At 58.7% G+C, this 10242-nt stretch overlaps 1 protein-coding gene across 1 annotated transcript; it reads left to right on the forward strand.

Moving 5' to 3' along the window:
- The first annotated feature begins 268 nt into the window (after positions 1-268).
- On the forward strand, positions 269-1462 carry LOC138691418 (uncharacterized). The gene has a single exon (XM_069813329.1). It carries the CDS (start codon positions 269-271, stop codon positions 1460-1462), a length of 1194 nt encoding a protein of 397 aa, XP_069669430.1.
- The last annotated feature ends 8780 nt before the right edge of the window (positions 1463-10242 follow it).

Raw genomic sequence — 10242 nt, forward strand, 5'->3', positions numbered from 1 at the left:
CACCCAAGCCAGCTCCCATGACAGCCACAAACCAGCTCCCAAACCAGCCCCCAAGAAAGCTCTCAAGCCTTCCCCTAAGCCATTTGACAAGCAATGCTCCAAGCCAGCCCCCAAGACAGCGCTAAAGCTATCCCCCAAGCTATCCCCCAAGTCAGCTTACAAGCTAGCTCCCAAGGCAGCCCTCAAATTAGCCCTCACGCCAGCTCCCATTCGATCACCCAAGACAACTCCCGTTCCAGAACCCAAGACAACTCCCATGCCATGCCCCATGCCTGAACCCATTCGAGCACCCAAGTCATACCCCAAGACTGTTCCCAAGCCAGCCACCAAGCCATCCCCAAAGCCAGCTTCCAAGTCAGGTCCCTTGCCATCCCCCAAGCCAGCTCCGAAGCCATCCCCCAAGCCAGCTACCAATCTAGCTCCCAAGCCCGCTCACAAACCAACCCCCAAGCTAGCACCAAAGCCTGCGCCCAAGCCAGCATCCAAGCTAGCTCCCAAACCATGCCCCAAGCCAGCTCACAAGCCTTCCCCCAAGACAGGTACCAAGCCAGCCCCCAAGCCATCCCCCAAGCTAGCTCGCAAACCAGCCCCCAAACCAGCTCCCAAGCTAGCCCCCAAACCAGCTCCCAAACCATACCCCAAAACATCCCCCAAGCCAGCTCCCAAGCCATCCCCAAAGCCAGCTCCTAAGCCAGCCCCCAAGACAGCAACCAAGCCATCACCCAAGCCACCTAACAATCCAAGCCGCAAGTCAGCCCTCAAGCCAGCTATTATTCGAACATCCAAGCCAACTCCCATTCCAGCTCCTAAGCCAGCTCACATGCCGGCCCACAAGCCAGCTCCCGATCCAGCCTCCAAGCCAGTTCCCAAGCCATCCCCCAAGCCAGTTCACAAGCCATCCCCAAAGCCAGCTCCCAAGCCTGCCACCAAGCCAGCCCCCAAACCAACTACCAAGCCAGCCTCCAATCCACGTCCCATGCCAACTATTCTGCCACTAGACATTCAATTTGCCATGCTTCGTGCCAGGATAAGCGAATCCATAGGTGCCTTAGATGTCAGGCTAGGTCACATGCCAGCTCCCACGTCAGTCTCCAAGGCACCTCCCACACCAGCCCCCATGCCAGACTCCATGCCATCACTAATGCCAGCTCCCCTGCCTCGTCACACGCCAGCTATTCTGCCAATTGACATTCAATTTGCCAAGCTTCGTGCCAGGATAAGTGAATCCATAGGTGCTCTAGATGTCAGGCTAGGTCACATGCCATGCTCCATGCCAGCTCCCGCTTCAGATTCCATGCCAGCCCCCAAGCCCACTCCTATTTCAACTTCCAAGCCAGCCCCTAATCCAACTCCCTTTCCACCACCCAAGCCACCTCCTCAGCCAGTCACCAAGTCAGCCGGCAATTCAGCTCCCAAGCCAGCTCCCAAACCAACAGCCATTACATCTCAAATCATTCCCTAAGCTAGTTGCCATGGCAGCTCCCTATCCAGCCCCCAAATCAGGCCCCAAGCCAGCTCCCATTCGAGCACCCAAGCCAACTCATATTCCTGCACTCAAAACAGCTCCCATGCCTGCTGCCAAGCCAACTTCCGAGCCATCTCCCAAGCAATTATCCAAGCCAGCCTTCAAGCGAGTTCCCAAGCCAGGCCCCAAGCCACCCCACAAGCCATCACCCATTCCAGCCCCCAAGCTATCACTCAAGCTAGCTCCCAACCCTGCAGCGAAGCCAGTTCCCAAGCAATCACCCAAGCCATCTCTCAAGCGAGCCCCCAATTCAGCCCACAAGCCAGCTCCCAATCCAAGTCCCAAGCCAACTCCCCAGCCTGCCTCCAAAGCATCCCGCGAGCCAGCCCCCAAGCAAGCTTCCAAGCCAGCCCCCAAGCCATCCCCCAAGCTAGCTCCCAAGCCATCACCCAAGCCAGCTCCAAATCTGGCACCCAAACCATCCCCCAAGCCAGCCCCCACGTCAGCCCTCAAGCCAGCTCCCAATCGAGCCCCAAAGAAATCTCCCATTCCAGCAACCAATCCAGCTCCCGTGCCACCCCACAAGCGAGCTCCCAAGACAGCCCCCAAGCCAACTCTCGAGCCAAGCCCCAAGTAATCTCCCAGCCATCCCCGAAGCTATCCCCGTAGCCAGCTCGCAATCCAGCACCCAAGCCAACACACGTCAGCCCCGAAGCCAGCTCCCATTCGAGCCGGGAAGGCAACACCCATTCCAGAATCCAAACCAGCTCCCATGCCAGAACCGAAGCCTCCTCCCTTTCCAGCTCACAAGTCATCCCCCAAGCCAGGACACAAGACAGCTCCCAAGCCATCCACCAAGCCATCCCCCAAGCGGGCTCCCAAACCATCCTCCAAGCCAGCTCGGAAGCCATCCCACAGCTCCCAAGCCAAACCACAAGCCAAATACCAAGCTAGCTCCCACGTCTTCCCCCAAGCTAGCTCACAAGCCATCCCCCGAGCCAGCGCTCAAGCTATCTCCCAAGCCATCTCCCAAGCCAGCTCACAAGCCAGCTCCCAAGCCAGCCCTCAAGCCAGCTCCCATTCGAGCCCTCAAGTCAGCTTACATTCCAGAACATAAGCCAGCTCCCATGCCAGCCCACAAGCCTGCACCCAAGCCAGTGCCCATGCAGCCCAGAAACCAGCTCCCAACTCAGCCCCCAAGCCGGCTCCCAAGCCATCCCCCAAGCCAGGTCACAGGCCATTCTCCAAGCCAGCTCCCAAGCCAGGTCCCAAGACTACGCTCAAGCTATCTCCCAAGCCATCACACAAGCCAGCTCACAAGCTAGCTCCCAAGCCAGCCCCCAAGTTAGCCCTCAAGCCAGCTCCCTTTCGAGCCCGCAAGGCAACTCCCATTCCAGCACCCAACCCAGCTCCCATGCCAGCCCCCAAGGATCCTCCCATCCCATCCCCCAAACCAGGCCTGAACACAGCTCCCAAGCCAGCCACCAAGCAATCCCGCAAGCCAGCTTCCAAGCCTGCCCCAAGCCAACTCCCAAGCCATCCCCCATGCCAGCTCGGAAGCCATCCCCCAATCCAGTTACCAAGCCAGCCCCCAAGCCAGTTCCCAAGCTAGCTCCCAAGCCATCCCCCAATCCAGCTCACAAGCCAAACCCCAAGCCAGCTACCTAACTAGCTCCCAAACCAAAACCCAAGCGACCTCGAAAGCCAGCCCCAAGCCAGGTCCCAAACTAGCTCCGAAGCCAGCTCCCATTCGAGCCCCCAAGGCAACTCCCATTCCAGCACCCAACCCAGCTCCCATCCCAGCCCCCAAGGATCCTCCCATCCCATCCCCCAAGCCAGGCCAGAACACAGCTCCCAAGCCAGCCACCAAGCAATCCCGCAAGCCAGCTTCCAAGCCAGCCCCAAGCCAACTCCCAAGCCATCCCCCATGCCAGCTCGGAAGCCATCCCCCAATCCAGTTCCCAAGCCAGCCCCCAAGCCAGTTCCCAAGCTAGCTCCCAAGCCATCCCCCAATCCAGCTCACAAGCCAACCCCCAAGCCAGCTACCAAACTAGCTCCCAGACCAACACCCAAGCGACCTCGAAAGCCAGGTCCCAAACTAGCTCCTAAGCCATCCCCCAAGCCAGCTCACAAGCAATCCCGCAAGCCAGCCCGAAAGTCAGTCCTCGAGCCAGCTCCCATTCTAGCCTCCAATCCACATCCCATTCAAGCACACGAGCCAGCTCCCATGCCAGCCCACAAGCCAGCCCGAAGCCAGTCCCAACCCATCACTCAATCCAGCTCCCAAGCCATTACCCAGGACAGCTCGCAAGCCAGCCTCCAAGCCAGGCACCAATGCAGGCCTGAAGCCAGCTCCCATTGGAGCCCGCATGGCAACTCCCACTCCAGCACCCAACACAGCACCCATGCCAGCCCCCTAGCTTGTTCACATTCCAGCTCCCAAGCCATCCCACAAGCCAGACCCCAAGCCAGCCAACATGCGACCCCCCAAGCAAGCCCCCAAGCCAGCTCCAAAGCCATTCCCCAAGCCAACTCGGAAGGCATGCTCCAAGCAATACCCCAAGCCAGCCACCAATTCAACCCTCAAGCTAGCTCACATTCCAGACCCCAAGCCAACTCCCAATTCAGGACCCAACCCAGCTCCGAAGCCAGCTCTCATTCGAGCCCGCAAGGCATCTCGAATTCCAGCACCCAAGCCAGCTCCTATTTCAACTCCCAAGCCAACCCCTAATCCAAGTCCCATTCCACCTCCTAAGCCATACCACAAGCCTGTCACCAAGTCAGCTCCCAAGCCAGCTCCCAATCCAACTTCCATTCCACATCTCAAACCATTCCCTAAGCAATATCGCATGGCTGCTCCCAAGCCAGCCCCCAAGTCAGGCCCCAAGCCAGCTCCTATTCGAGCACCCAAGCCATCTCATATTCCAGCACACTAGCCAGCTCCCATGCCTGCCGCCATCTCAGCTTCCATTACAGCTAACAAGCCATCGCCCAAGCCATTTCCCATGCCATCTCCCAAGTCATCATCCAAGCCAGCCATCAAGCGAGCTCCCTAGCCTGGCCCCAAGCCAGCCCACAAGACATCCCCCATTCCAGCCCCCAAGCTATCACTCAAGCCAGCTACCAACCCCGCCCAAAAGCCAGTACCCAAGCCATTCACCAAGCCAGCTCCCAAGCCAGCCCCCAGTCACCCACAAGCCAGCACCCATTCGAGCATCCAAGCTAGCTCAGATGCCAGCCCACAAGCCAGCTCTCATTCCAGCTCACAAGTCATCCCCCAAAACAGATCCCAAGCCAGCCCGCAAGCCAACTCCCAAGCCTGCCTCCAAGGCATCCCGCAAGCCAGCCCGAAAGCCAGCTTCCGAGCCAGCCCCTAAGCTATCCCCCAATACAGCTCCCAAGCCATCCTCCAAGCCAGCACCCACGTCAGCCCTAAAGCCAGCTCCCATTCGAGCCCCCAAGACATCTCCCATTCCACCACCAAAGCCAGCTCTCAAGCCATCCCATAAACCAGCTCCCAAGCCATCCCCGAAGCCAGCCCGCAAGCCAGCGCCCAAGCCAACACACACGTCAGCCCCGAAGCCAGCTCCCATTCGAGCCCGCAAGGGAACTCCCATTCCAACACCCAACCCAGCTACCATGCCAGCCCACAAGCATGCACCTAAGCTAGCTCCCATGCCAGCCCACAAACTATCTCCCAACCCTGCCCCCAAGCCAGGTCCCTTTCCACCTCCCAAGCCATCCCACTAGCCAGGCCCCAAGACAGCTTTCAAGCCAGCCAACATGCCATCCCCCAAGCAAGCCCATAAGCCAGCTTCCAAGCCATTCTCCAAGCCAACTCGGAAGCCATCCTCCAAGCCATCCCCCAAGGCAGCTTCCAAGCCAACCCCCAAGACAGCCCACAAGCTAGCTCCCTAACAAGCTCCCAAGGCATTCCCCAAGCCAGCTCACAAGCCAGCCCCAAAAACCAACCCTCAAATCAGCCCCGAAGCCAGATCCTATTTGAGCCCACAAGGAAAGTCAAATTCCAGGACACAAGCCAGCTCCCATTCCAGCCCCCAAGACTGTTCCCATTGCAGCTCCCAAGCCTTTGCTCAAGCCAGCCCCTGAGATAGATCCCAAGCCGGCTACCAAGACATTCTCCAAGCCAGTTTCCAACCCAGCCCCCAAGCCAACTTCCAAGATATCCCCAAGCCAACTCCGAAGTCATCCCCAAGCCAGCTTCCAACCCAGCCCCCAAGCCAGCTCTCAAGCTTTACCCCAATCTAGCTCACAAGCCATCCCCAAAGCCAGCTGCCAAGCCAGACCCCAAGCCAGTGCTCAAGCAATCTCCCAAGCCAACCCTCAAGCCAGCTCACAAGCCAGCTCCCAAGGCAGCCCTCGAGCCAGCTCCCATTCGAGCCTCCAATTCAACTCCCATTCCAGCACACAAGCCACCTCCCATGCCAGCCTACAAGCCTGCAACCAAGCCAGCTTCATTGCCAGCCAACAAACCAGTTCCCAACCCAGACTCCAAGCCAGCTCACAAGCCATCGCCCAAGCCAGCTCACAAGCCATCGCCCAAGCCAGCTCAAAAGCAATGCTCCAACAAAGCACCCAAGCCAGGCCCCAAGACAGCGATCATGCTATCTCCCAAGCCTTCCCCCAAGCCAGCTGTCAACCTAGCTCCCAAGCCAGGCCTCAAGTTAGCCCTCAAGCCAGCTCCCAATCGAGCCCCAAGGCAACTCCCATTCCATTACCCAAGCCATCTCCCATTCCACACCACAAGCCTGACCCCATTCCAGCTATCAAGTCATCCCACAAGACAGGTCCCAAGCCAGCCACCAAGCCATTCGCCAAGCCAGCCCCCAAGTTACTTCCCTTGCCATCCCCCAAGCCAGCTCCGAAGCCAGCCCCCAAGTCATGTCCCTTGCCATCTCCCAAGCCAGCTTCGAAACCATCCCCCAAGCCCGTTACCTAACTAGCTCCCAACCCAACACCTAAGTCAGCTCCAAAGCCAGCCCCCAAGCCAGCATCCAAGCTATCCCCCAAGCCAGCTAACAAGACATCCCGTAAGCCAGTTCACAACCCAGGCCCCAAACCATCCCCCAAGCCAGCTCCAAAGCCAGCACCCTAACCAACTCCTAAGCCAGCCCCAAAACAAGCTCCCAAGCCGGACCCCAAGCCATCCCACAAGCCAGCTCCCAAGCCATCCCCAAAGCCAGCTCCCAAGCCAACTCCCAAGCCATCATCCAAGACTACTTCCGAGCCATCCAGCAAGTCAGCCCTCAAGCCAGCTCTTATTCGAGCTCTCAAGCCAACTCCCATTCCAGCATCTAAGCCAGCTTCCATGCCAGCCCACAACCCTGCTCCCAATCCAGCCTCCAAGCCAGCCCACAAACCATCCCCCAAGCCAGTTCCTAAGCCATCCCCTAGTCAGCTCCCAAGCCTGCCTCCAAGCCAGCTCCCAAACCAGCCTCCAATCCACGTCCCATGCCAGCTATTCTGCCACTTGACATTCAATTTGCCATGCTTCGTGCCAAGATAAATGAATCCATAGGTGCCAGGCTAGGTCACATGCCAGCTCCCACGTCAGTCTCCATGCCAGCTCCCTCACCAGCCCCCATGCCTTCCTTCGTGCCAGCTCTCCTGCCACGTCACAATTCAAATTTTCTGCTAATTGACGTTCAGTTTGCCAAGCTTCATGTCAGGATAAGTGAATCCATAGGTGCTATAGATGTCAGGCTAGGTCACATGCCATGTTCCATGCCAGCCCCCAAGCCCGCACCTATTCCAGGTCCCAAGCCATCCCCCAAGCCACCTCCCAAGCCAGCCCCCCATCCAACTCCCATTCCACCTAATAAGCTAGCCCTCAATCCATCACCCATGGGAGCTCAAAATGCAGCCCCCAAGCCAGCTCCCATTCGAGCCCCCAAGCCAACTCTCATTCCATCATCCAAGGCAGCCCCCAAGCCAGATCCCATTCCTGCTCCCAAGCCAGCTTCTAAGCCAGCCGGCAATTCAGCTCCCAAGCCAGCACACAATCCTAGTGCCATTCCACGTCTCAAGCCATTCGACAAGCCAGCTTCAATGGCAGCACGCAAGACAGCCACCAAGTCAGCACCCAAGCCAGCTCACATTCGAGCACCCAAGCCAACTCACATTCCAGCTCCCAAGCCAGCTCCCATGCCAGACGCCAAGCCACTTCCCATTCCTACTCCCAAGCCATCCCCAAAGACAGCCCCCAAGCCAGCTCCCAAGCCAGCCCCCAATCCAAATCCCAAGCCAGACCCCATTCCAGCCCCCAAGCCAGCCCCCAATCCACCTCCTATTCCTCCTCCCAGGCCAGAACCAAAGCCAGCTCCCATGGCAGCTCCACAGCTACGTCCCATGCCAGCTATTCTGCCAATTGCCATTCAATTTGCCAAGCTTCGTGCCAGGATAAGTGAATCCATAGGTGCCTTAGATGTCAGGCTAGGTCACATTCCCGATCCCACGCCAGCCTCCATGCCACCTCCCACACCAGCCCCCATGTCAGCCACCATGCCAGATTCCAAGCCATCTCCCATGCCAGCTATTCTTCAACTTTACATGCAATTACTCATGAATCGTCCAAGGATAAGTAAATCCATAGGTGCCCTAGATGTCAGGCAAGGTTACATGCCAGCCCTCAAGCGAGCTCCCACGTCAGCCTCCATGCCAATCCCCAAACCAGCTCTCATACCAGCCATAAAGCCAGCTCCCATTCGAGCCCTCAGGAAATCTTCCATTCCAGCACCAAAGCTAGCTCTCAAGCCATCCCACAAACCAGCTCCCAAGCCATCCCCGAAGCCAGCTCGCAAGCCAGCGCCCTAGCCAACACAAACGTCAGCTCCGAAGCCAGCTCCCGTTCGAGCCCGCAAGGCAACTCCCATTACAGCACCCAACCCAGCTCCCATGCCAGCCCCCAAGGTTCCTCCCTTCCCATCCCCCAAACCAGACCTGAACACAGCTCCCAAGCCAGCCACCAAGCAATCCCGCAAGCCAGCTTCCAAGCCAGCCCCAAGCCATCCCCCATGCCAGCTCAGAAGCCATCCCCCAAATCCAGTTCCCAAGCCAGTTCCCAAGCTAGCTCCCAAGCCAATACCCCAATCCAGCTCACAAGCCAACTCCCAAGCCAGCTACCAAACTAGCTCCCAAACCAACACCCAAGCGACCTCGAAAGCCAGCCCCCAAGACAGGTCCAAAACTAGCTCCGAAGCCAGCTCCAATTCGAGCCCGCAAGGCAACTCCCATTCCAGCACCCAACCCAGCTCCCATGCCAGCCCCCAAGGATCCTCCCATCCCATCCTCCAAGCCAGGCCAGAACACAGCTCCCAAGCCAACCACCAAGCAATCCCGCAAGCCAGCTTCCAAGCCAGCCCCAAGCCAACTCCCAAGCCATCCCCCATGCCAGCTCGGAAGCCATCCACCAATCCAGTTCCCAAGCCAGTTCCCCAGCTAGCTCCCAAGCCATCCCCCAATCCAGCTCACAAGCCAACCCCCAAGCCAGCTAACAGACTAGCTCCCAAACCAACACCCAAGCGACCTCGAAAGCCAGCCCCCAAGCTAGGTCCCAAACTAGCTCCGAAGCCAGCTCAAATTCGAGCCCGCAAGGCAACTCCCATTCCAGCACCCAACCCAGCTCCCATGCCAGCACCCAAGAGTCCTCCCATCCCATCCCCCTAGCCAGGCCAGTACACAGCTCCCAAGCCAGCCACCAAGCAATCCCGCAAGCCAGCTTCCAAGCCAGCCTCAAGCCAACTCCCAAGCCATCCCCCGTGCCAGCTCGGAAGCCATCCCCCAAACCAGTTCCCAAGCCAGCCCCCAAGCCAGTTCCCAAGCTAGCTCCCAAGCCATACCCCAATCCAGCCCACAAGCCCACTCCCAAGGCAGCTACCAAACTAGCTCCCAAACCAACACCCAAGCGACCTCGAAAGCCAGCCCCCAAGCCAGGTCCCAAACTAGCTCCTAAGCCATCCCCCAAGCCAGCTCACAAGCAATGCCGCAAGCCAGCCCGAAAGTCAGTCCTCGAGCCAGCTCCCATTCCAGCCTCCAATCTACATCCCATTCAAGCGCCCGAGCCAGCTCCCATGCCAGCCCACAACCCAGCGCCCAAGCCAGCCCAAAGCCATTCCCAACACATCACTCAATCCAGCTCCCAAGCCATTACCCAGGACAGCTCGCAAGCCAGCCTCCAAGCCAAGCACCAATACAGGCCTGAGGCCAGCTCCCATTGGAACCCGCATGGCAACTCCCACTCCAGCACCCAACACAGCACCCATGCCAGCCCCCTAGCCTGTTCACATTCCAGCTCCCGAGCCATCCCACAAGCCAGACCCCAAGCCAGCCAACATGCGACTTCCCAAGCATGCCCCCAAGACAGCTCGAAAGCCATTCCCCAAGCCAACTCGGAAGGCATCATCCAAGCAATACCCCAAGCCAGCCCCCAAGTCAACCCTCAAGCTAGCTCACATTCGAGCCCCCAAGCCAACTCCCCATTCAGGACCCAACCCAGCTCCGAAGCCAGCTCTCATTCGAGCCCGCAAGGCATCTCGAATTCCAGCACACAAGCCAGCTCCGATCTCAGCCCCCTGTACTGTTCCCATTGATGCTCCCAAGCCAGCCCCCGAGACAGATCCCAAGCTGGCTACTAAGCCATCCCCCAAGCCACCTTCCAAGCCAGCCACCAAGCCAGCTCGAAGGACATCCCCCAAGCCGGCTCCGAAACCATCCCCCAAGCCATCTCCCAACCCAGCCCCCAAGCCAGCTCCCAAGTC

This window comes from Periplaneta americana, chromosome 16, assembly GCF_040183065.1.
Source record: "Periplaneta americana isolate PAMFEO1 chromosome 16, P.americana_PAMFEO1_priV1, whole genome shotgun sequence".
Lineage (NCBI taxonomy): Eukaryota > Metazoa > Arthropoda > Insecta > Blattodea > Blattidae > Periplaneta > Periplaneta americana.

What these genes read in the sequence shown, in the direction of transcription:
- LOC138691418 (XM_069813329.1), top strand. Translation starts at nt 269, where the DNA reads ATGCCTGAACCCATTCGAGCACCCAAGTCATACCCCAAGACTGTTCCC.